The following is a 27575-nucleotide window of genomic DNA, read 5'->3' as shown; positions in this document are numbered from 1 at the left end:
GACATGTTAGTCTGTAAAGGCACATAAGCATCCTTGTTCATGGACCATTAAAAGCTATCATGCAGGTGAAACAATCAAAAGGAAGGCACATGCTATGTTGGCTTCATCACAAGGGGATTTGAACAGAGAAATAGGTTCAATAGGCTTAATAACCTCCTCCTGTTCTTATGTCCTACCTCCAAACCATGTTTCTTTGTGTATGCACTAAAATAAAACTGTTAGGGTATAAGTATTATCTTATAAACCATTTGATGTCCAAGTGAGTGTCTGCAAAAATCAGCATGAAATGAAACATACTTATGCAGCAAAGGATATAGACAATTTTTCACACTTGCTTTACTGACTCCCCCACTACTCATGATATCCTCAACTGTTTAGGACAGTTAGCAAATCCTCCTTGGGAAGAGAAGGGCAAATGCCTTCAATAACATGAACGGAACATGATATTTTTAACATACTGAAGCTGTGCCTTAACTATGCTTTCTGAGAACGTATGGATAGTTTGTTGGTGTCATAAAACAGCATAAATTGGAGTCAATCATGAATTGAGAGAAATTTTCCCTCCATGAGTCATCCCCTTAATAGCTGCTCTAACACCCATTTAGAACTAGTGTGAATAATATGAACATGTTCTTCAACTTGGGCTGCAATGAGAAATTGATAATAAAAGCAAAGTATTGCAGATGCTGGAAATCGTATATAAAAAAAGAGAAAGTGCTGCTGAAACTCATCAGGTCTGGCAGTGTCTGTGGAGAAACAGAGTTCTGAAGGAAAGTCATATTGAGCTCGAAATGTTAACCTGGTTTCTCTCCACAGATGCTAGTGAGATACTGATACTGTTCCAAGTAAACAGCCCAACTACTTCCACACCTGGATATGACCTGATTCTATGGTAAGACATACTGACGTTATAAAGGTTGTCTATTGTCACTTACCTGCACAATTCTGTGTCATATGTGGTGAGATAAAACAATGTACAATTTTATGAACTGAATAAGTTACCTTCTTAATGTAATGGCAGCAGGAAAGCATTGGAAGAAATGAACGCAAAAGAAAATATCAACAGTGCCAGAAGAAATTAACCCAAAATATTTAACACTAGTTCTGTTTTCCTTCTGACATATATACAAGGCTCACCTGGCACTCAATTTATCAAGTTGGTAAAAGCCCAATTATATAGGTTGAGAAGGACAGTTCTATTCACTTCAGATCTTTCTAAGATACTAGTTGACTATCCTAGTAGGCGCTGACTAGTTTGTATATTGATAAAACTGAAGATTTGTCTGGAGATTTGCACTTTGGAAAGCCCAGCACAGTAAGTTCAGTATAGTAATAAAGCTTGGAGCATAATAAAATAGAGCCTTTAATAAGTTATGGGAAGGCAAGAAGAAACACTAAACACATGACATTTTAAAATTTTTGGTAGGAAACATTTGTACATTTCTTTTATTCATACACTTACAGCATGAATGACAAAACAAAATGAATTTATAGTAATCTTACTGTGAATTAAAACTATATGGTATCCAACGCAGACAATTAACTTTCACTTAATTTTAACCTACATTTCTACACACCGATGCTTTGCACTTGTTATCCTCGTACTCAATTTTTGACCAAGTGCTACAACTTTCGGTGTGTATGGATACTCTTGAGGATTGCCCACAAGCCCACATGAAGATGGTAGCCATTGTCCAGAATAAGAGTAGAATCAGAGTCAGAGATGCTTACTTTCGGTGAAGTACCAAGTTGAACCATGAGCAGGGGGTGATGTCAGCAACTTTTTAAAAAATATTCTCTCACTCATACACACAAGGTCTGAATGCGCAAACTTTCCAATCTAAATCTTCCAAGTATCTTAGAGGGTAACCTACAAACCATCTCCACCATTTTGAACAATTCCCTTTCATCAGTTTGATAATACCCAAAATAATGAGACACTGATTGCAAATATTTGTGCATGGACAACTTAGGTGAGACAAAAATATCTTGTGGACCAGCTACTTAACCTGCTTTTGCTTGACAATGAAAAAAAAAAGTTAATGGGAAGAACGAGTTGATGTCTGGTTCCAAGCTGGAGAGTTTCAGTGTCTGTGAAGAGAAAATCAGAGCCAACGTTTCAGGTCCGGTCACCCTTCCTCAGAACGTTCCTCAGTTCTGAGGAAGGGTCATCAGACCCAAAACGTTGACTCCGATTTTCTCTTCACAGATGCTGCCAGACCTGCTGAGCTTTTCCAGCAACTTCTTTTTTGTTCCTGATTTACAGCATCTACAGTTCTTTTGGTTTTTATCGGAGAGTTTCAGTCTTTGATAAGGGTCTACGTTCAGCTGTTTCCTCTGCTTGCCTTCAACCGTGAAGTGTTGAAAATCTGACCTCAAGGTTGTATAAAGCAACATGAATCTAAAGTCAGCAGGTCTGGAAACATCTGCAAAGAGAAATCAGAATTAACATTTTGGGTCCGGTGACCCTTCCTCAGAACAGGGTTCTAAGGAAAGGTCACTGAACCCGAAATGTTAACTCTTATTTCTCTTCACAGATGCTGCCAAACCTGCAGAGCTTTTCCAGCAACTTCTGTTTTCATTTCTGATTTACAGCATCCACTGTTCTTCAAGCTTTTATAAATCTAAACTTAAGGGGTTCATCTTTATAATACTTTGAACACCAAATCCATTTCTAATATATGAATAACATGATAACAGCAGATACACAACATTATAAAGAAAGCAAATAAAACCACAATTTTTGCATTCATCACTTTGCCCTCAATACACCATTTTGGAGGATCAGTATTTACCTTCAATAGCAGGACTGTACTGAGACATAACATTACTGGCTAGAGTTGGAAGCGACACAGCAACAAATACCATGAGGAGGCAGGCAATTTTATATTCCTCCTCTGGACTAATGTTCTCTGTAAAGAATTGAAAGAAAGTATTAATTAAAGCAAGAATTTGTAACAAGCACAAAACAATTACTTAAATTCACACGTACTCATTCTTTACAAAACCGTTCCAATAAAAATGCCAAATAAACCTGCCAAGCTATTTACACCACATGAGCACTACTCAAATGCATCAATGCTAGTAAGTTTTGTGCTGCAATATCTATTAGTTCTGATGAAAGGTCATCAACCTCAGACATTACTTGCACCGCTCTTCACAGACGCTGCCAAACTCACTTAAGTACTTCCAACATTATTATTATTATACATGTGCATTTTGTAGCAAACACAACATGTGAATATAAGACATTGCTCTAATGTTCAGGTGAAGAGTACGTAGTCAACACAGCCCAGCTGACTAGAGTGATATAACAGAACATTGTTGAAAAAAGTCCTGGAAATAGAAGGAAAAATGAAGGAAAACTAAGACTAATGTGCAAGTATTGGTGTAAAATTTGTGAAAGACAGAGATACTTTAGCAAGCTAAGTACAGCCTGTATGTTTCTTTACATATGACTTGAGATCCATTAAGAATTACAACTTCTTCTCCAAATTTTAAGAGGTAAATATTTGGGAAACTAGTCCCTAAAGAATAGAATTCAACTGGTAAATTGTGTTTGCAAAGGTACATTATTTTACTACTTTGAATTTTGCACTACTATTGAGCCTTTTTGCAGGGACAGCTATGGAAAGGTCAATAATTACAGACCTACAAATGGAAAATTTCTCCACTGCTTATTTATTAAATGCACCCACTGTCCTGGTAACGGGAAGTTACAGGTTTGTTTAAAATTTAATTAAGTCTAACTTGCAAAGGTCATAAGTAAATATTTATAGGCACACTGATACCCAGATAAAATTTCCAGCTTGTCTAAAAGACAGAAACCAGAGTACTAATCAAGGTGAAGAGCATCAGAATTGAATGAATATTTCTCTACGCAGCATACAGTTATAGAGCAACAACTTCCAGAACAGTTGCACAGTAAACTCCTATACTCCCTAAATAAAAATAAAAGCAAGAATTTTATCTGTGCTTGTAAATGGATTTGTGATTTCACAACACCTATTAGACGAACAACCTCATACAGAATTCAACTCTTTCAGAATACTTTGTTTAGTACTCCAGTTCTCTCTCTCTTCATTTTGTGAGCATAGACAGCCGTGTTTGTGTCAAGTTTTGGGCAGAAAAACAGAAAAGGAAAACTTTTAATCTCAATAGCCTGGGCTGACTTAAACAAGATTTAAAATAAAATAACAAGTTTGCAGATGATACAAAGATAGATGGAGTGGCAGGTAGTATTGGGGAAGCGAGGAGGCTGCAGAACGATTCGGAGGCTAGGAGTGTGGGCAAAGAAGTGGCAGATGAAATAAAATGTGGGGAAGTGTGAGGTTATGTACTTTGGTAGGAAGAAGAGAGACAGATTATTTTCCAAACAGGGAAAGGCCTCAGAAACCTGAAACACACCGGGACTTGGGAGCCCTAGTTCTGGATTCTCTAAGGTTCAGTTGGCATTTGGAAGGCAAATGCAACATGAGTATTCATTTCAAGAGGGCTAGAATACTACAGCAGAGATGTACTGCTAAGATTGTATAAGACTCTTTCAATTTCGAAATCTCCCCAACCTCATCCCACGTGCAATGCTTCCTCTCATCCCTGCCTCCTTGACTTGACACAAGCTGTCCATCCTCTTTCTCACCTATCCACCCCACCCTTGCCAAAAACCAAACTTCACTCCCCCCTACCTATATCCACCTATCACCATCACACTTACCTTCCCCCAGACCAACCCCTCCCATTTATTTCTGAGCTCCCTTCCCCCTCCCCAGTCACGAAGACAGGTGCAAACCCGAAATGCCGACTTTCCTGGTCCTCTGATGGTGTGAGCTGCTGTATTCCTTCAGCTGCACGCTGTATTGACTCTGACTCCAGCATCTGTAGTTCTTGCTATCTCAAAGGCTCTGGTCAGACCGCATTTAGAATATTGAGAGCACTTTTGGGGCCTGTATCTAAGGAGAGACATGCTGGCCTTGGAGGTGGTTCAGAGGAGGTTTACAAGAATGATCCTGGGGATGAAGGGCTAGTCATGAGAAGCAGTTGAGGACTCAATGGAGTTTAGAACTCAATGGAATTTAGAATGGAGATTATGGGGAATCTGATTGAAGCTTACAGAATCCTGAGAGACCTGGATAGATTGGACGTGGAGATGATGTTTCCACCAGTAGAAGAGAGTAGAATCCGAGGGCACAGCCTCAGAGTGAAGGGATGAGCCTTTACCACTGAGATAAGGAGGAATTTCTTCAGCCAGATGATGGTTAATCTGTGGAACTCATTACCTCAGAGGGCTGTGATTCCCAAGTCATTGAGTGTATGTAAGACATAATTAGATAGGCTCTTGATTAGTAAGGGGATCAAGGTATGGGGAGAAGGCAGGGGAATGGGATTGAGAAATACATCAGCCATCATCAAATGATTGCAGACTTGTTGGGCTGAATGGCCTAATTCTGCTCCTACATCTTATGGGATGTACCACTTTCCACTGTACCAGCTAATGCTGCACTTCTATAGATTTTAGTTCACTTTTTAAAATATACAATATACATTTGAGTAAATTCTAAGAAACAAAGAAAATGTGACACACATTCATACACATTTTGTCTCGAAAGTTGTGATGGAAACCGGTCATTCTACTTGCGGTTTCAATGTACACAAAATTCACCTTGAATCAATTTTCCACTGATGCCACTTGACAGGAAAAGATTGAACGAAACTGATTTACTGGAATGTGCCAGCTAGCTTCGGCTTGGAGAGGGAAGTGGAGGGAAAGCTGGAAATTGGGGTACAGTCTCAAGTCTGAGAGAGAGAAATTTCTTCACTCTAAAGGTTACGAGTCTTGGAATTATCTTCCAAAGAGGATTGTGGATATTTCTTAATGAACATATTCAAACTAAGAAAGACTGATTTTTAATGTCTCAGGAAATTGAAGGATATGGGGAGGTAGTGAGGAAGTGGAAATAAGGTTGATGATTGGTCATAATTGTTACGAAGAGTAGAGCAGGCGGCAGTTGCAACCAATTCCGGGCGCCAGTGTAAATGAAGTACGTCAATGCTTTAGAGTGAATATAGCGAGAATTGAAGAGAATGGTTCCAGGGGCGAGGAATTTCAACTACATAGATTGCAGAAGCTCTGCTTTGTCTCTCTCGAGAACAGAACAATAAGGGGAGACATGTTAGAGGTGTTCAAAACCATGAGAGGTTACGCAGAGTACATATAAATTATTCTGTTGGCAGGAAGGTTGGGAATCAGAAGATGCTGATGTGAAGTGATTGGCAAAGAGTCAACATGAACAGTAAAATTTTCTTTTAAGAAACAAAGCAAGCAGTTAGGATCTGGCAAGCATTGGCTGAAAGGGTGGTGGTTACAGACTCAGTAGTAGCTTTCAAAATGGATTTAGATAAACACCTGAAAGGAGAATAAATTGCAAGGTTTTGGCGAGGAAGTTGGGGAGTGGAACTAGCAGAATTGTCACTGTAGACACTGAACATGAACACAATAAGCCGAGAAGGCAAATTTGTATTACAGAAACAAATTTGAAAAAAAATCACTAATGAAGATACTTATTTGCTTGCAGCTTATTTTGTAGAAATAAAGCTGAACAGAAAATGATTGGCTCAACGCAATGACTCACCAGTCTACAAAAGGAAATGTTATTATGAAATGCGGTGTTTTTGCTTCTCACGTGTACGTAGCTTTGCAAACTAATGTACTATTAACCCATATAGATAACATTGATTGAAACCAATTCCTTAGTTACTTGTGTTCAATTTACAAATAATTTTCCAATGTGTTTTCATATTAAAAAACTAAAGCAAATTGATTATAACTAACACTATGTGTGCAAGAATGAATGGTCCTAGCAGATGCAAATACTGTTTATCTCTTTCTCCTTCATATGTGGCTAAAAAGCACAATTTTCTGTGAAATTTGTCCCATTTCCATACAGTTTCTACTTAGGTTAGTTCCAGAAGTATTTGTTCAGATCCTTGCACATGCAACACACAATCTTCCTTTATCAACTATTTGCTCTCCTTTATTTGACATTTAGCCTTGCAGTCAACACCAAATTAAAGCAGAATTAAAAGAAATGTGTTAATGACACCGACTATGAGACACTTGGAAATAGTTTTGGAAAAAGATTTAGGTACACTTAATTTTAGGAAATGTATTTTCATGCCAACCAAACATTTTCTATTAAACAATAAAGCTTTAAAAATCCTATAGTTAATACTATATCTCCAAAGCCAGAAACTCAAATCTAAGTTTTGGTGATACTGGCATCAAATAATTTACTTTTAAGTTGGTATTAGTATACTACTGAGTAGGTTACTGCCAAGAAGTAGGAGGAAGAGAAGCCCACTTGGCCCATCAAACCTGTTCCAACACACAATAAGATTGTGGCTGATCTAACTGTAGTGTCAACTCCACGTTCCTGTCTACCCTACATAACTCTAGTCAAATCTAAATTTATCTAACTCAGTCTTGAATATATTCAATGACCAAGCCACACTGCACTCCTGGGAAGAGGAGTCCACAAATCGATGGCTCAGGTAAAGAAATTTTCATCTCAACCTTCAATAGGAGACCCCAACCTTAAACTTCTATATTTCCTCACAAGGGGAGATTTTTTTCTGCAGCCTGTGACATCCTCTCAGGATTTCACTTGTTTCAATTCGATCACCTGTTGTTCTTCCAAAGTCCAATAGGTATAGGCTCAACTTGCTCAATGTTTACTCACACGGAACCTCAATAAATGCTTTGCTGAAGTCCATATAGACAACGTCTGCTGCTCTGCCTTTAATGTACTTTGTCACTTCTTCAAAAAACTCAATCAAGTTAGTGAGACACAATTGCCAAAACACAAAGCCATGGTGACTATCCCTAATTAGTCCTTGTCTTTCCAAATGCATGTAAATTCTGTCCCTCAGAATCTCCTCCAACAACTTACCCACCAACGACGCAAGGCTCACTGGTCTATAGTTCCCTGGCTTTTCCTTACAGCCTTTCTTAAATAATGGCACCACATTAGCCAACCTCCAGTCTTCCAGAACCTCACCCGTGGCTATTGATGTTACAAATATCTCACCAAGAACCCCAGCAATCTTTTTCCTAGCTTCCCACAAAGTTCTGGGAAACAACTGATCAGGACCCAGAGATTTATCTACCTTTATATGTTTTAAAACCTCCAGCACATCCTCTTCTATACCAAGATATCACTATTTATTTCTCCAAGTACCCTAGCCTCCATGTCCTTCTCCACAGTAAATACTGACATGAAATATTCATTTAGTATCTCACCCATCTCCTATGGTTCTACACATTGATGGCTACTTTGATTTTTAAGGGGCCTTAGTTAATCTTCTGCCCTTATTGCACTCATTGAATCTCCTTAATTCTATTTGTCAAAGCTATCTCATGTCCCCTTTTTGCCCTCCTGATTTCCCGATTCCAAGGATTCACTCAATCCCAGTTGTCTATACCTGATATATGCCTCCTCCTTTTTCTTGACAAGAGCTTCAATTTTTCTGGTCATCCAGCATTCCCTACACCTACTAGCCTTGCCCTTCACACTAGCAGGTACATACTGTTGCTGAACTCTCATTATCTCATTTTTAAAGGCCTCCCACTTCCCAACCGCCCCTTTACCTGCAAATAGTCTCCTCCAGTCAACTTTTGAATGGTTCTGCTTAATACTGTCAAAACTTGCCCGAATCCAATTTAGAACTTTAACTTTTTGATCAGTTCTATCCCTTTCCATAACTATTTTAAAACCAATAGAATTATGATCAGGTTCAATTCCACCCTTGGGCAACTGTCTGTGTGGAGTTTGCACATTCTCCCAGTGTCTGCGTGGGTTTCCTGTGGATCCCACAGTCCAAAGATATGCAGGTTAAGTAAATCGGCCATGTTAAATTGTCCACAGCGTGCAGTGATGTGCAGACTAGGTGGATTAGCATGGAAAATGCAAGGTTTCTGGAATAGGGTTGGGGGTGGGGTGGGGTCGGGTTGGGGTGGTGAATCTGGGTGGAAAGTTCTTTTGGAGGGTCAGTGTGGAATAGAACGGCTGACCAGCCTGCTTCCATACTGTAGGGATTGTACGAAATGTCCTATCTAACATTTTAAATCTGCACTAGAATCCACACCACCCCCCCGCCACCCACCCACCACCACCACCAAAAATTAAGTAGATCTCCTAAATGAAATCATGAAAAGTCTCCTCTTGGAAGATGCATTGATTTGCCCTGTAGCACATACCTGACTTCTGTGATGACAGAGCTACCACCAATGCTGGGTCAATTTCACATGGTAAACCAGATGCTGAAGATAGCTCATACACATTCATTGCAACCTGTGTATTTTAAGAAACCACTTTTACAGTCAAACAATCCAAATATCTTAGGAAGGAAGCTATTTAAACAAAATATATATCTTTAATCTCTTTAAAAACAAAATATACATATCTAATCTAATCCAATCCAACACATAACAATAAAAATATTTAATCATAACCTATTCAAGCTAAATCCCCATTTAATTGTTGATAGGAGTCTCAATTGTGGCTTCAGTAAAATGGTTGGATATGGTGCAAAGGTGGTAGTAGGAAATTTGAGAATCAATCTACTTATTTTGTAGGTTCTTACTGTTGCTATGTTTGGCTGTATCTATTTTGTTGCAATTATTTAATACAATTATATGTGATTGAGATGCTTGCACTGAAGTTATGGTTGCCAATTCTCCAGGATGGACTGGAGTAATCAGGAATCAAAGATTAATCTCCACTGTATAGTTACATAGGTAACACAGGATACAAATTATACAGGCAATGAAAGAAAGTTATTAAACAATATTCTTTGCAACTTTGCTGATAAAAATGATCAGACGTGGTACAAAGCCTATCTGATTTTTCAAGAAACAAACAATTAAGGACTAATCTGCTCTCTTTCCTGTTAGGCTGGGAAGGCTATGCACCGCAAGGATGTATGTTGAGTAGCGTGAGAGGTCATGTGATGACAGCTTCAGGAATACATGCACAGTAAGTTGACAACCCTAACCATTGCCATTGCCCAATTGGATATGTTCAAGGTATATTTATTTAGTTAACCAGATAGTGCTTGGCAAGTACAGTTGAATCATTCAAGAATGATTTAATTAGTAGTGGGACCAGTATTATTGAAGTTCAGTTGCTTATTCGCTTAGTTACTCCCTAACACCCGACAACATTTGCTAATTTCTTACATTTAACAGCTTTGCCCCATTGTAATTATTTACAAATAGGGATTCAATTAAAAACATCAAAATGAAAAAGCATCATTCAAGAATCATGATAAGAGGACATACCATTTACAGACAGGAGGTGCATACCATTTGCAAGAATTATGTTGATAAATGTAGCATATTAAGTGGCTTAAAATCTTACAGAAATTAAATGCGTCAAATATAATAATTGGTTTTCTACAGACTACAGTCCTAAAAAACAAAAACAATTGACCCCAAACAGGTTATGCATGCATAAGCATTTCAGTCATTAAACATAAGGTTACAAACTATTCCTTTCATATCTGGAGAAACTGCAGGCTTGGCAGCATCTGTGGAGTGTGAAACAGTTAACATTTTGGCCTGGTATGACTCTTCAGAATTTCTCCAGCTCTGAAATGTCACCCCATACTCAAAATGTTAACTCTGTTTCTCTCTCCACAGATGCTGTCAGACCTGTAGAATTTCTCCAGCTTTCTCTATGTTTGTTTCAGAGTTCTAGCATCAGCAGTGTTTTGCTTAATTTACCTTCATATCAGTTTCCCTCGGAATGTGGTCCTTGAAGTCTTCAACTGAACTCACAAGGAAAGGAATGTGGCACGACAGGACCTAAGGAAGAAAAATACTCAACTTACTCGATTTCAAGTAAAAGGACCACTTCCGTATTAACTGTTTTTCTGGCAGATATCTTTACTCAGAGAGTAGTAAGGGCGTGGAATGCCCTGCCTGCAAAAATAGTAGACGCGCCCACTTTAAGGGCATTTAAATGGTCATTGGATAAACATATGGATGATAACGGAATAGTTTAGGTTAGATGGGCTTCAGATTGGTTTCACAGGTCAGCGCAACATCGAGGGCCGAAGGGCCTGTACTGCGCTGTAATGTTCTATGTTCTATATTAGAGCTCCAGGATTTAACAGTACTGGAAAGGAGATACTGGTACCATGAGGCACTTAAAGGAAGATCTCCTCTAAGCAGAATTCTGGAAATAACTTGCTATGATGATGGAAGTCGTCAAGAATTAGAACTTCAAAAAGAAACTAAATGAGCATTTGAGGAAAATAAACTTGCAAGGTGACAGGATAGTGCGGGCGTAATAGGAACTGCAGATGCTGGAGAATCTGAGATAACAAGGTGTACAGCTGGATGAACACAGCAGGCCAAGCAGCATCAAGGAGGGTCTAGGCCCAAAACATCAGCTTTTCTGAAGAAGGGTCTAGGCCCGAAACGTCAGCTTTCCTGCTCCTATGATGCTGCTTGGCCTGCTGTGTTCATCCAGCTCTACATCTTGTTATCTAGGATAGTGCGGGGAACTGATTGGAGCAATCCAGAGAGCTGGCATAGATTTCATAGGCCAAATGGCCTCCTCCTACACCATATTGACAGCATGTCTATGAGAATCCAATGTGCATTCTAGGGGAATGTTTCTGGGATGCAAGATTACTGGGAATGGGATTTAGAAATTCCACAACTTATAGGGAGACAACTCTGTACCAGTTGTATTGATAGGAGAATGGTCTGGTTTAGTAAGGGGTGGACAAGTAATAGAGCTTGGGGATGGTGCAACTAAGAATTGATGAGTATTTCAACGTGAAGGAGCTAGGGTGAACCTGTGAAATTTGCACCATTTTGGGTCATCATTCCACAGCATGGCATGTGCTTTACCTGAAACTCCAGACTGTGCCAGATCTTGATAGCAACTGAACAAAATATGCCAATGATTCTTGATGCACCTGATCAGGTCAGTGGCAGCATTACATACTAAGCACTTTCAACAACATACAGGCTGGAAGTGCCATCAAGAATCAGCAAGCTAGTAGAGAAAGGCAGTAACAGCTGTGATTGTGAAAGAAGTCTGAGAACCATGGGCTTCAGACAAGAACAGCTACATTACTTTGCTTATTCAACATTGCATTTAGTCTGTAATTAGTTGCAGATATACCTTGTCAGCTTTTTCCTTGCAAGGTCAATTCATAAGTAAATACACCCAAAGTGACAATGGACCAATCTGAAACCAAACACTCCCAAGAGACAATGGGCCAGCCTGCTCAAGAGTGGGAAATACTTTAGTATGAAGTAGCCAATGGGTCATTTGCTAATGTTACTTTAGCATATACACATTGTTCCAACCAGGTGAGAAGAGGTGAACTGGCTCCTTTCTGCTCAACTTCCTTGATTGGTGACAAACGTTTTAGTTCTTTTTGCACAAGGCTATAGCTACATTTTTTGAAGTTGAGTGAGGTAACTTTTCTTTGCCATGACCACTAAGGAGCCAATTAACACATTTTTCTTGAGTTAAAGAAAGAGCAAACTTATGCACTGTTAAATGTGAGGAAAATAATTTTAAGTAGTAATAGCAAGCATTTAGCCTTCACATAGTAACTGAGAGCACTCACAGGTACTAAGTTTGACGGGAATAGTGTCCAAAACAAAAGAAAGAGAGGGAATAAATGGCATATAGTCCTTTGGTTGACTTTGAGTTGTAAGGTTATAACTGAAAGCTCATGTTGATTAGCTGCTTTGTTGGATGCATCAATAGTTAGCAAATATTACAGTTGTTGAAAATTCTTGCCACTATGACTTTTATTCTGTAATTGTTTCTGTGGGAATATTTTCTGAGAGAGAACATGGAGGCAGAACATTCTCTTCAATTATATGCCAAAATGCTCTCAAAACCTCCTTGGAATGCTGTGAATTTCCAAGAAGTGGGTCTGTCTAGGACAGCCGTTGTATTAATATCCAGTAATGTTAATGGATTACTAAAACCATGATGGGTTTTGATGGGTATCCAGATTGTAGGAACCCATTTCACAACCCTGAGGGTGATTTGCATATTTTCTCACCTCCACTGTGAAAGGTGGCCTTGAATTTTTAAGCGGTTTGACTTGTCCAAGTCTGATTTCCAGCAATCCCAACTGGTTGAAAGTTCTAAAAATCCAACAATCAGATGATACTGGGTATAGCCTTGAGACAATGTGTCTCATTTTTTCTTTTGTTTTTGGTAACTTGATATATTTCTAGTTATAAATTATTGTAGTATAGCCAAGCAACAGAAGACGCTTACTCAAGGCTTAAGTTTTACTATGTTTAGGTTAACGGCCAAACAAAACATTTATAATTCAGAGATAGCAAGAATTGCAGATGCTGGAGTCAGAGATAACACAGTGTGAAGAAGGGTCCCAACCTGAAACGTCAACTTTCCTGCTCCTCTGATGCTGCCTGGCCTGTGTTCCTCCAGCTCCACACATTCATATAATTCATATTGATTTTATTTCAAATAGAGTTGGTATTATTCCAAGCATTAAAACAAAGTTAAGTTTTTATTCATTTTAATGACAAGGATAACTAAAATTCATGAACTAAAGGTAGCATTCAAAACTGGGATACTTGTTTAGCACTTTGATTATTACGCTTTAATTCTCAATCATTGGGGCATAGTCTTAAACTTGAATTAACCATGAATATAATTGCTTCAGCATTAACAGAAGATTACAATCATTAAATCAGATGAAGCTAGGTTTGCCACTGAAACTACTTGTTGGTGAGACCAAGCATAATCATAACACTGCAATGAGTTTACTTTTATCTTGAGTTATTTAACAGACTTGTGCTCGTGTGATTGGAGTCGTAAGTAGTAAATCAAAGACTGCTCCTGGGTGCTTTTTCAGTCTTCACCGGTCTCCTTTTGTTTCAGTCAAATACTTCACATCAGCCCCACCCCCAACACAGTCTAGACTGGGCGTGATCAAAGCCCCTCAAGAAATGTACCATGTAAAATGGAAAGGATGTGACAGGAATGTCTCCCATGCAGAAAATGTGCATTGTCAAGCACAACATATTAGAAAGCATCTTGGGGTCTCTGATAAAATGGAATCCTAATCTACTTTCAAAAAATCCTATGAATGAGATCACTGGTTACCTTTCTGTTCCTTGTTGGTTAGTTCATCATTCGTTGGATGTTTGCTGATTCTCAAAAGGTAGTTCTTATGCCCTTGTACCAGGAATCAAATAGCAGCAACATCTCCCTATTAATCCTTTATTTAAATTAATTAGTGAGATGAGCGAGTTGCTGGCTGGTCCAGCATTGTTTGCCCATCCCCAAATGCCCTTGACAAGCTGCCTTCTTGAAAGGCCGTGGGTCATGTAGTATACGTACATGCATAATGCTCTATGACCCAGTGACAATTAAGGAACAGCAATATAGCTTCTCTATAGTGTGGAAGCAGGCCATTCAGCCCATCGAGTCCACACCAACCCTCCGAACAGCAGCCCACCCAGAGACACACTGCTACCCTATCCCTGTAGCTCTAATATGGTTCCAAGTCAGGATGAGGAGAGACTTGGAGAAGAACTTACAGATGGTGGTGTGTCCATGTATGTTTTCAGTTATGCTGCCCTTGTCCTTCCAGGTGGTAGAGGTCACAGATTTGAAAGGTATTGTCTATGTAGTCTTGGGAGTGTTACTGCAGTGCATCTTGAAGATCCAAGATATAGACCTTCAACCAGTCATTGTGTTTTTAAAATTAAAACTTATGTTGGTTCCACATACCCCCATGCGATAGTGTTCTCCCAAATGAAGATAATCAAGTCCAAGTATCGAACCTACCTCACATATAACCATCTGATAGATTGTATACTATTAGCAGTCTCAAACTACAACCCAGACTTCAAGGTATTGGCAGATAATGTGCATTCACAGTTGTCACAATTAGACTTGGTGAGTAGATGGAAAAAATATAAAATTTAAATAGCATGAAAAACAAACTCCTCACACTAGATCTTCTAAGAAGTAGATTCTGGGTTGCACTTAAATTCAGAAAGTGATCTTGTACCTAAAAAGGTTGGAAACTGCTATTGTAGGTAGTACACACTGCAATGACTGAATGCTAGAAATGGGGGGAGTGAATCTTGAAGGAGATAGTCTGCCAATCAAGAAAGCTGCATTGCTTTGATTGTGTGGAGTTTATTGAGTGTTGCTGGAGTTGCATCCATCAAATGCAATGAATTCCATCAAAGTCCTGACCTTGCAGACAGTGGCCAGGTTGCGAAGAGTCAGAAGCTGAGTTACTTGATTTCAAATTCCCAGCGTTTTACCTAGTGTTGTAGCCACAGTATTTATATGGTTGTTCAGCTCAGTTTTTGGTGGATAGCAACTCCCAGGATGTCGATAGTGGGGAATTCAGCTATGGTAATACCATCAAATGTCAAGAGGTGTTACGTGTATTCATCAGATGAAGAATAACTGTTGTCCAAGTCTTGCTGAATTTGAATACAATCTGCTTCACCTTTGGAGGATTCGTGATGGATGCTAAACATTGAGCAAGTTCATCAGTGAACAGTCCCACTCTGATCTCATGACAGAAGGATGTTCCTTGATGAGATAACTAAACATGGTCAGATTGAGGACAGTATCCCTGATGAACAGGGGCTCTTATAGTGTAATGGCAATATCCCTACCTCAGAGGCAGGATGTCTGGGTTCAAGTCCCACCTGCTCCATCAGGGTGTGATAACATCTCTGAACAGGTTGCAAAGAAAATATCTACCATTGAGGAACTCCTGCAATGATGGCCCAGCACCGACATGCTGACTCCCAACAACCACAACCACCTTCCTTAAACGAGGTATGGCCCTAACCAGCTGTAATGCAGTCTAGAGTTGAGTGGCCTTGCTAGAAACCAAACTGAGCATCTGCAAGTTAATGGCAAATAAATGTGACTCTACAGCCAAATAATGGTAATTGCCATAAATAATACGGATGAGTAGACCGATAGCCTAGTAATTAGGCTGTATTAATCAGTTTTACAGGCAGGACCTAAAGTAATTTCCCACATTGTTAGATAGATGCTAGTGTTGCAGCTGTACTGGATTAACTTGGTTAGAGACCTTCAGCACTGCAGCCAGGCTGCTGCTGAGATCCATAGTCTCTGCCTTATTCAGTATGCTCAGTCATTGCTTGATAAAGATGTGTGATAAACTGACTTGGCTGAGGAATAGTTTGGGAGACGATGGGGTCCTCAGGAGTAGGCCAAGGTGAATCACTAATTTAGCATTTTTTATCTCCTGCACTCATGCTGTACCTGGTATTTCGCAGGGATGTTTACGTAGCCTCCCTATCATTAATTGTTTAATTGTCCATCATCTTCCAAAATTGGAAGCGACAGGATTGCACAAATTTGATCTGATATGTCGAAAGTAGGATTCCTTAGCTCTTTCTGTAGAATACGGTTTCTGCTGTTTAGCGTGCATGTAGTTTCACTAAGATTGCCACCTCATTTTTTAGTTATACCTGGTGTTACCTGATAAGCACTATCATAATCCACAATGTCATCTGCACACTTTGCCATAAAAGTCTCTGTTCCATTATTCAAATCGTTGATATATCATGTAGTGAAAAGCTGAGACCATAATACAGATACCTTGCTAACACTACTTTGATGTAAACAGTGTACATTTCCTTATCTTTATTGTCTTTATCCGAACAAACAGCCTTACTAACCCAAGGGTAATGTATTTTTCAGAAGGTGTGGTACTGAGAAGTGCTCACTGTAATCCCAGATTTGGTTGCGAAGATTTACTGCCCAGCAAGGTAAATCTACCCAGTGAAACTTATTGTCAGCTTGCAACCACCCCTCAGAGAAGTTACAGTTGATAAAGCAATTCAGTCATTTTTACCAACTACAGACTGTGTCATATAATAAGATGTCCTCTCTGAGGAATTCTCAAACCAGCAAAATTATCTCAGGGCAGAACATATCGACAGGTATATTAAAGCAGAAATAATTTTTAAAAATTTATTGATACCAGCACTTAGAATCCTAACTTAAGGATTCCACAATTATTGTGATGTGAATGTGGGTTTGTGAGGACATAAGCAGGAGACTATAACTCTTCTAATTGCTGATGAATATTTATTTTAAGAATAAATTCTAGACTGCATTATCATTGTAAAGCCATTGACTATTCTATACACAATGTTTAAATTCACTTTAAAATTTCTTTTGGATATTCAGATAAATAAGATTTAAAGAAAATAATATTCACAATCCAGTATAACTTCTTTACGGTGTCTTTATCTCAACTTCAAGGGCAATTGATGATAAACCCAATACTTTTGTGTTGCAAGATAGTTGACATAATATCTCTGCAGCTTTTAGACCTTCATGGCTGCCGAACAGTCTTTCATTTTATACCCAGAAAAAAATATATTTTTAAGTCTAATCACTTTTTTTGCACAATTTTATTTTTATAAATACCTGAGGTTCACTGGTCTTTTGTCTGTATTTTGTCATGGCTGTTTGGCCATGTTATATAGTCTCTACAGCATTCAAGATTCTACAAGTCCTGCATTTCCATAATACTTTTTTTTTCCCCTCCACTATTATCTTGGAACTTTTTCAAATGCTGCAATTTAACTTATCTTCATTCATTCCTTTTAATTCAATCAACATTTTAATTTTTTCATTAAACTAGTCGTTTCCTTCAAATGTTCCAATCTGTGTTTTGTAAAGCTGAAGTACAACTTCTACCCATTTGCATCCTAATCCTCTACATATAAAAAACAGCATTCCACTAGACATTTTTGTTATTTTCTGAACTTGTTTATGGTATTTCAGTAATCTATTTACTTCGCCCCCCAGATTTCTTTGGACCTCCTTTGTTGCTAGTTTTTCACCAGAAAGGATGCATGTTAGATTCAAAATGGAGGACATCACACGTACTGAAATCAATCTGTCATCAATTTGCTCAATTAATCTCTCATAGTTTGTAATACTCACCGTCCTGACTTGGAAATACATTGCCATTTCATGAGTGTTGCTAGGTCAAAACCCTGGACTTCCTTCCCTAATGGCATTGTGGGTTTACTTACAGTAATGTGACTGAGCAGTTCAAGAACACAGCTCAGTAGCACTGTCTCAAGGGATGGGTATTAAACGTAATTGAACGTATTGAACGCAAGTACATCTTGGCTCTACTCCAGGACAAAGTTCCAGCACTCAAGATTTGATTGTCCTGCAATAAGAACCTGAGCAATTGAGACTATTGGTTTCGGACAGCCAGTGATGTAATTCACCCATGGCCATGTCCCCTCTGCACTGGTGCAGCCCCACAGATGACCCAAAACTAAGTACTTTATTTGCATTAGGTCCTGCTAAAATATCACTGGGAGATGCTAAGTTTCAGTAGTCTAGCAGAAAGGAAAATTCAAAATTGTTGAAATTTCGTCTCCCTGGCTCTGCCTACAACTCCTGAAATTTCAACACTTCAATTCTGGCCTCTTGTGTATATCTAATTCTAATTGCTTTATCATAGACAGAGACGCTTTGTTTCCTAAGAACTGAAACATTTGAGTTATCTCCTTAAAGCTCTCTACCTCTCTCTTGATCTGTAAGGTGCTCCTTAAAACGTGCATCTTAGGCCAAGCTTTTGGCCAACTATTCTGATAACTCCTTCAGTGACATGGTGTCAAATTTTGATTAACAATGCTCTTGTTGAGTGCTTTGGCACATTTTAAAATAATAAAGGTGTCTTTTAATGCTGTTGGTTCACTTCTATTTCACATCTACATGATGCCCATTTGGTGACATCATCTAAAAACACTGCATTAGTACACTAATGATACCAGCTCGATCACCTTTGTTGACCTCTCCACTACTGCTAAATTATGAGATTTCTTATCTGGTATCCAGACAGGATTTATATATTTGTGTCATTTGACCATCTCAATCTATTCATCACTGGTGTCCCACATTCTACACTCAGATCACCTAAAACTGCGCATCTTGTTTGCATAACGACCTGGTTTCAAATTTCATTTTCAACACCTATGAAGGACCTTAGGGTATTTGTTGCATTAAAGAAACAACATAAATATATACTTCTGTTAACAATGGTTCATTGAAGCATGTTGGAACATTTAACGGTATCAAAGACACCGTGTAATCAGGGTACCATCATCGTCCACCTTGTCAGGGACCTCCTCGAATAAAAGCTACATTACATCAGTCAGAACATGCCCACCTCAAATTTAGGCTCTCTTTTATCAACACAACTGATTAAAAAGGTTAGTTGCTCTAAACAAGATTGTAAATTTTAGTAAATTCATTACAACTGATCGTAAAATTCACATGCCTATATGGTTTTTCCCTGCCTCATGTCTGGGGAAAAAAAAGGAGATATATTTTCAATTAATTGAGTGGAATTTCCTAGAAGTGGTTACACTTTAGCTAACCTTTTTCCCCTTTGGAGTTCCTTAATTCAATATTTTCTTTTAAAGATGTTTTCTAGTCAAATATTTTCAAGTAATAACACCAATGCTAGCCATCATGCAAGTTCAATAATTTGACCATAATTATGCGTTCATCATATGTGCAAATCTGCTAATACTTACATCTTTGAGTGCTTCCTGCGCTAGTGAACGGAATGATAAGATAACACCAATTATTGTCATTCTCTTCAATACGCTGTCAACAGCTAGATTATTCAGGGGCAAAAAAAGAAGTGTCATTTAAATTTTTCCTTCTTGAGACAGATCAGTAATGACACACAAAAAAATGTGCCAGTCATTTTACACACCTATCAGCATCCATTATATGATTTTTGTTACATTATTCGATTCTCAGCAGTCTTTCAGATGAATTGTTAATTACCCAATAATAGAACTTCAATGCACTAAACAAAAACAATTATGTGCACATTTCTTCTGTTAACTAATATTTTAAACTTCCATCTGAAATATTCAAATGTGAAATGTAAGTGGATCCAAGATATGTTATTTTCTTGAAAAGACTCAATAAGGTCTGAAGGTATACATATATTCTACATATGGTATTAACTGTGTACAGTTCTGAATGGATGGTGTTTGATCATTAAATTTGACAGCATTTTAGTTAAAGATAAAACGAAAAATAGTTGACTCCTCTTTCCCAATTATTTTTGGATATTGGCCAAGTGAACTAATAAAATGCTTTCTTTGACTATTTTAGAAGCTGAATAGTTAACTTGTAGGCTTTCAATGCTCTGACCCCTTCATTTCTATTTTGTCAGTAGCTTGTGTGGCTTTAAATACTTACTTGTATATTCCAAGTTTGTCACACGAGGAAACCTGATTCAAAGTCAGTGCCCAAAGTTGTAAGAGTGTAAACTACTACCTAGTACTGATTTTTTTTTTGAAAAATCAAGATTTAAAAAGTATTCAGTTATCTCCAGCTCCCAAGTGCACATTGTTTAAATGAGCTAGGTTAGCCCCTGTCTGGTTTGTGTTAATGGATAAGTTGTTTAAGAATGGCAGCTATTAAGAAAGGTTGCTGTGAAATGGCTGCAGTGTACTCTCAAGTCAGGTAGAAAAGTCAGCTAGGACAAGAATAAGACTTTGCCTAAATCAAAATCTACTTTTAAATTGATCATCACAATAGCCTGGCAATTCTACCCTTCAATATGGAGCTAAAAGTTAGGGTGAAAGTTCGGCACAACATCGTGGGCCGAAGGGCCTGTACTGTGCTGTACTGTTCTATGTTCTATGTAAAACTTAATTTCCACAATTTCCTGCCTTGCCTGGATGAAAGCTGCAAAAAAAAAACTAAGAAATGTACTACCATTTTCTAAAAAAGGTGAGAAAAATGAATATCCTGAACACAATCATTTGTCTTTCTCTATGTTGCTGATCAGGGCCATTCTCATTTACTAAACTGATTAACTTTTCAATTCCGCCACTTATACTTTGCCACAAATCAGCATGCAGTTATGTAGAATTGGAGGCTATCATCCCTTTCTCAAAATAGTTTTACAGACTAAATACAGCTAAAGAGATTGGAAAAATCTGAAATTATTCAAGCATGGTAAACTATTAAAAGGGTAGATTTCTTGTCTAAAGTGCAGATTAAGTTGTCTGGCAACATTCAATTATAGTAAAGCTCAAATATTTCACAGTGAAGTAAAATTACTGGGACTAAAGGAAGTACTTCGCAGCTAACTTATCACATATCAGCCAAAATACTGTTTTTGCAAATAAAAACTTACAGGCACACAAAGAACATAAGGGACTTCTTAAACTATGTTTTTTTGCTAACGGAAGATGGCCTTATCTTTAGAAAAGGTTCTACTGTTTTTGTCAAACATTCCAGAGAAAAAAAAATGCATAAACGCCAATCTGAAGCAGCAGTGCCTGTAATTTGTATCAAATGATGGTAATGTACAAGATTAAAAAGTTAAAAAATTTACAATTATATACGAATGAGAGTTTCTTGTGTAAAGACATGATGAATGCTCAGCCTTAAACTACATTGCAATGGGGTTATGATTTCAAAATGGTTACTTCGTTTGCCCAGTTTCTGTAACCTGAGAACATATGCTATACCCACATGTTAGTCTTTTGAAGAGTGCTGCCATCTGGTCTGGCTTGTCAAAGCTGGTCCTCATTTGTGTTAACACATCAACATTTTCCACTACTAATTTCTAGGAAGAAAAGATACTTAGTATCAGACAGTTCTTCAGATAATCAAAATCAAACAGATATTTCAATCTGGATAGGGAAACAAGGCTCATAAGCTCCAGATGATTCACAAATAGCCAGTTCTCAAAAAGATCAAGAGTTTATAACATAAACCTTTCAATGCTTGGTATGGCTTCTGAAACACACATGATAATCTACCCTGTTTCTTGCTCTTCCCACTTTTAATCCAAATAGAAACAAAGTGGGATTAAAAAAAGTACCCGTGTTCAACATTTCCTTTCTTTTCTCCTCTTAAACTTCCATTCCAGAATGGAACAATCAATGCCATGGAAACACTCAAACAGCCTGATTCTTCTCAATGAGCAGAAATGATGACTAATTTGGTTAATTATTGTATCATAAGTAATTTTTTTTTTTTAAAAATGAGTTCAAAGAGATACAATTTTCTATGCTATAGTCTAACCATGGAGGGAATGCTAGTGCCTGATCTGCAGTACCACTTCAAAATGATTATATTTAATTACTTGTGTTTTTAAATGAACCCATCCTTTTCCTTTGTAGATGTCAGCAACGCACTAGTGGGTACAGTTTCACAGACAGCAACACTAGTGCACTGCGCAAGCACCGATTCTTCATATTGGAACATGAAAAGAAAGCATCTTCTGACAATTCTGTTGTGGTGACGATCACAGTTGAATGCCATCCTGCTTCAGCTACTTATCAGCACTAGTATTTCTATTAAAGATTAAGAGGAAAGTAAAGACAGTGAAGCACTATTATATCGTAATATAGATGGAAATGTCAAGTTTTCCACTTGACAAGTTGAGCATGAAAATGTTAATTCTGGTGTATAGAAATTTCCAAATTTAATGTTTTAATGACGGATAGTCTCATTCCACATTGCAAATTTATTGGAAGTCTAGCCGCCAACTCATTCCTCTTATGTTGGCAGTCTTATAAAAAGTGATTTTTGAAAAGACATTAATGTAATTATCAACTGGGTCTCCCCATACTATGCCAATCCATTTCACTGCCCGCCCCCGACTATTGTTACAGCAGCCACAAATGTAGTTTGGCTTGCAAGTCATCCGAAAAATAAAATATGCTACCTACTTGAGTACAGCTTTGTGATGAGTAGCTTTTGATTGGCTCTTGACAGATCTCAAGTCAAAGCCGCAATTTTAGCCTCTGAAATAGTTCCAGAACACACGGGGTTACTCTCTTACTAATGTCAGTTTTGTGGTGAAGAGACAGTTCTGTCAGGATTTATTGGGAGTAAAACTTTGACTTTTAAATGTTTTCCTCATTATACAATTAAAAATACATCTTTGAATAGAATGAATTTTCAAGAATTTTCTTCATTTTAGCTCATCAATTAGGTGAAATATCTATGTTACATTACTGAAAAGCCTTGTAAAACTACTATCATCTTTGTTATTTGGCAGAAACAGTTAAAACAAGTTAACTATAATTTTATATTAAACACAAAATGCTGAAATGGAAAAAAAAGCTCAGAATTGACATGAATTCTCGCTTACTTTAGAATATTTTGTCCAAATCTCACATTCTTCTGTTCCTTCCAAACCCCTCCTCCACAAAGAAATAAATTACTTTCATATGAAGGCCAAAGGTTAAATGACCTTTTCTATATAAGGGATACCAACTGCCAATACCGTTTTCACACAATACAAAATTCCCTGAGGTTGACTGCAAATGAAAAATAATTTCATTTCGGAGAGAGGAGAATGTCTTACATACTCCGTGAGGATCATATTTCTCAAGCCCATTTTTATCTGCAGGCTATTTTCAAATAAGTGAATGTTTCTCTATATTTTAATCATTTTTTTAAATACAGCATGACTACAGCAATTTGAAAATAATCTTCGTATTAATGTAACGGAGCAAAAATAAAGACAATTTTAAATATCAATATATCGATTCTATATCAGCTGAGGGCAGCACGGTGGCTCAACGGTTAGCATTGCTGCCTCACAGCACCAGGGACCCGGGTTCGATTCCACCCTCGGGCAACTGTCTGTGTGGAATTTGCACATTCTCTCTGTGTCTGCGTGTGTTTCCTCTGGGTGCTCCGGTTTCCTCCCACAGTCCAAAGATGTGCAGGCTAGGTGGATTAGCTATACTAAATTGCCCATAGTGTTCAGGGATGTGTCGATTAGACGGGTTATGGGGGATGATTCTGGGTGGGGTGCTCTGAGGTTCAGTGTGGAATTGTTGGGCCGAAGGGCCTGTTTCCACACTGTAGGGGATTCTATGATGATTTCTATTCCGTGATAACAACAGCTGATTTCCTCTTGCTTAAGTTGTACACAAATCTTTGTATTTTTAACACAAAAATTTTAGAAGGGAATGAACATACTTCACAATGTTACTAATATCACATATATGCAATTTAAGGAAAAAATAAAAAATATTCTAAGATTAATGTATTTTAAATTTCATATTTTAGTGGTCAACTTTTCAAGGAGGAGAGAATATGGAAAGAGGTCAGAATTGTACATCGAATTATCATTTATAATTTTCATCATCTAATGACTTCATTTTCAACAGCCATAAACATTACACTGGACTTTTAGCCAAGACTTTAGGATACAAAATGTAAATCTTCGTTGCCCCTGAACAATGCTGGCAGTGGCAAGTCAGTTGAGAAATATAGCAAGATGCAAAAATAGGTATCATCGATATTTGTGTGTGTGTGTGTGTGTGTGTGTGTGTGTGTGTGTGTGTGTGTGTGTGTGTGTGTGTGTGTGTGTGTGTGTGTGTGTGTGTGTGTGTGTGGAAGAGAAGAGTCCAATTTTCCATCCAAGGATTTTTAACAGCACAACAAGAAGCTACTGGTACGTGGCCTACTTGAATGCACTGCCACCACATTATCAGCAAATGTCACGTTGTTTAATTGCAGATGTTATTTAACCAAGGAGGACAGAAATTAGACAATTCCTGATATGAACGTTCGAGTGGGTACCTGTCAGCTCCAGCTGCTTGCTCCAAGATGGGGCTCTGTCTTGGTCAGTAGTGCCCAACATCTCAGGGCATGCTCCAATGGCATAAACCGCCTCCATCCTAATTTCACAGGGCAGCCAGCCTCACCATGTCCTCATAGCACATTGCAATCTGCTGCCAGGCCATATTGCATGCAGGGTCAGGCATCCATTAAAACAGAGCGCAAATCAGAGCTCTATGCTTGCTTTCTTAGTGCTCACTCACTGTGTGAGTATTTGAATAATCACTACATCTCTGCCATGCTTGGCTTTTTTGTGCATTGATGCCTTATTCAGGACTTAAAGTTTCACAGTACTTTTCACTTGCCTTTAAGCACAAACACAAAGCTAGGCAGCCTATCATGCTTGTCAGCAATAATCAATATGTCAACAGACTGTCAACAGCACACCTACAGCACGTGAAAGTAGCTTACTTGGTGAACACAATGAATATGCTTCAACCAAAAGATCATGTTTCAAAGCCTCAGTCGACTATTCCTCAGTTGTCAAGGGGGAAAAGTCGTAAATTATGGGGTCCCACCACAATCAGCCAAGGGGACAATCTGATCTACATCTAAGAGCTCGGACATGTTCACTTTGCCACTTGGGTTAGGGTTTATTTTGGGGGGGATGGGGTGGGGTGCTTATCCTTCTTAGTCTGAGGTATGGGCAACACTTAGTTTTGCTGGACTTGCAAAACCAGTCTGGGGATTAGTGTCAAGTCAGTCATCAGGGACCTGCATAGATGTCAGTCAGGGGCCTGGCCAGTATTCAGTAGGAGCTTTTGTTCAAAGCCATTCAGAGGGCTGAGCCACAGAAAGACACGGGGATCTATTCACTGTAAGCCAAAGGGTACTATCAGGGGCCAGTTGTGTGGTGGGCAAGTCAGGGAAGTTAAATGTGGGAATTGGAGGCAGCATGGTGGGATGCAGAGTGGACATTTATTCAGGGCCAATTCAACATACAAGGTTTAGAGAAGATCACGCGTTGAAGAGATTATTGCTTAACAGGGGTTACTGATGGTAAACACCCCACCCTGGCATGAATGAGGGAGCAGTGCATCACAATGGTTGGCATCATCAATCTGTCGGCCTAGTAGGATAATTTGGAGAGATGAAGATTTAAATGAAACAGTTGGGCAGAAATGTGGCAAAACACAGAAATTATGTATTTGACAGCGAGTGCAAGGAATACATGAAGGGGGTGGTTTGGGGGTCATCTAGTTAAACAGGCTGAGCCTGCGACTTACTCTGCAAAGCAGTTTCCATCCTTGTTCAAAACGTGGAACTGAAAAACAGTTGCCACGACACTGAGAATGGGGTGGAGTAATTTTATTTTCCTGTGGACAGTCTCCATTTGTGAACAATGTCAACCTTTTCAAGGGGCAATTGCATTAATCAGGCTCAGGAACTTGCATAGTACAAGTTAAAGATATCTGTCTTCACAGAATTCTGCATATGATATACATGCAGTGACCAACTATGTGGAATACAAATCCTGGCCACAATTAATCTTAGCAATGTAATTGCTTATTACAGGTTGCTTGTAGTCATGTAGGTGAAGTTGAAGTCATCATGGGTAACTTTACAAGTGGCACGTGCAAACCACAATTCACAAAGACAACCCAAGGTGTTACCGGCTGCAGTTGGGCACTTTGGTGCAGTCCATATTATTGAGGCACTGGAGCAGCCTAACAGTAAGACTCAAATGAAGAGTTTCCACATTGCTAAGAAAATTGTCAACAAGAAACTAAGGGTAAAATTTTCTTTTATAAAGTTGGGAGATAATTTATGATTGCGAAACTTAATTCACCTTAATTTTTTTATGCATTCACCAAGGATGAGGGCATCGCTGGCTAGGCCAACATCCCTAATTGCCGAGGTTATCCTAATTGCCCACAGGGCAGTTTAAGAGTCAACCACATTGCTGTAGGTCTGGAGTCACATGTAGGCCAGACCAGGTAAGGATGGCAGTTTACTTCCCTAAAGGACATTAGTGGTTTCCCAACAATTGACAATGGATTCTTGGTTACTACTAGATTCTTAATTCCATTTTTAAAAAAAAATCAAACCCTGGTCCTCAAAACATTATCAGGGCTCTGGATTAATAGTCTAGTGATAATACCAGTAGGCTATCACCTCCCTTTGTTTTTACAATAGCTCCTTCAGCTAAACAAAATTTAGGTCACATTCACAGGTTACATTCATTAGGTCACACTGGAGTTCTTGTACTCAAAAATTACATAGTGATTTGGTTGTTTATTCAAAAATGGGAATATGATTTCTTGGCTTTATGTGACTGATTTTAACAAAGCAAATTCTGAGATGATACTGTTCATTCGAAATGTAAGAAAAGTGAAGCATGACTTGTCGAATTTCACATCTTGAATGGAGTCTGTGCCCAACAGTTAAAATGAAGGACTGCTCATATCAAGTCTGTCAGTGATGCCACAATGACTTACCGCAACCACAAAAGATAACGGTCATGATGTAAGGCTAAGTGTGTCATATTGTAGTCTGTTCAAAATATTCACCATAAGGTTACTGGCAAAACTAGCTCATGATCTCAGATTTTACAAAAAATGTACACAGCAAAAGCCAAATCTTATGAGATTCGAAAAACAAGGTAAACCACTTCAAATCAAGCTCCCATTCATTCCAGCAAATGTGATGTAAAGTTTACGACAGATGTTTTATAACAGCACATAAATATTTTGATGTGTTTATAATTGACCTAAGATACTTCTATCAATCTTTCGAAACCCACTGACAAATCCCCATCACAGTAAAAGCCTTAAATTTTCACGGTCAATCTCATTGTATAATAGCGTTTTTTTAAACCATTTTATTCTTCGCACTAGCATGCTGCAATGA

At 38.4% G+C, this 27575-nt stretch overlaps 1 protein-coding gene across 2 annotated transcripts in view; it reads right to left on the bottom strand.

Moving 5' to 3' along the window:
- The window catches only part of nckap1 (NCK-associated protein 1), a 185594-nt gene that overhangs the window by 14074 nt on the left and 143945 nt on the right, over positions 1-27575 (bottom strand). Inside the window, exons 24-28 of one of the 2 annotated variants that reach the window (XM_020528083.2) lie at positions 21612-21705; positions 19643-19725; positions 10781-10861; positions 9254-9347; positions 2796-2912 (exon numbers count right to left, since the gene is read on the bottom strand). In XM_020528083.2, coding sequence (XP_020383672.1) covers positions 2796-2912; positions 9254-9347; positions 10781-10861; positions 19643-19725; positions 21612-21705 — 469 coding nt within the window. The remainder of the gene's footprint in view (positions 1-2795; positions 2913-9253; positions 9348-10780; positions 10862-19642; positions 19726-21611; positions 21706-27575) is intronic. The other variant, XM_048599365.1, reaches the window with a different exon arrangement.

Source organism: Rhincodon typus, chromosome 7 (genome assembly GCF_021869965.1).
Source record: "Rhincodon typus isolate 14 chromosome 7, sRhiTyp1.1, whole genome shotgun sequence".
Classification (NCBI taxonomy): domain Eukaryota; kingdom Metazoa; phylum Chordata; class Chondrichthyes; order Orectolobiformes; family Rhincodontidae; genus Rhincodon; species Rhincodon typus.
This window is presented reverse-complemented; position numbering and strand designations above follow the sequence as displayed.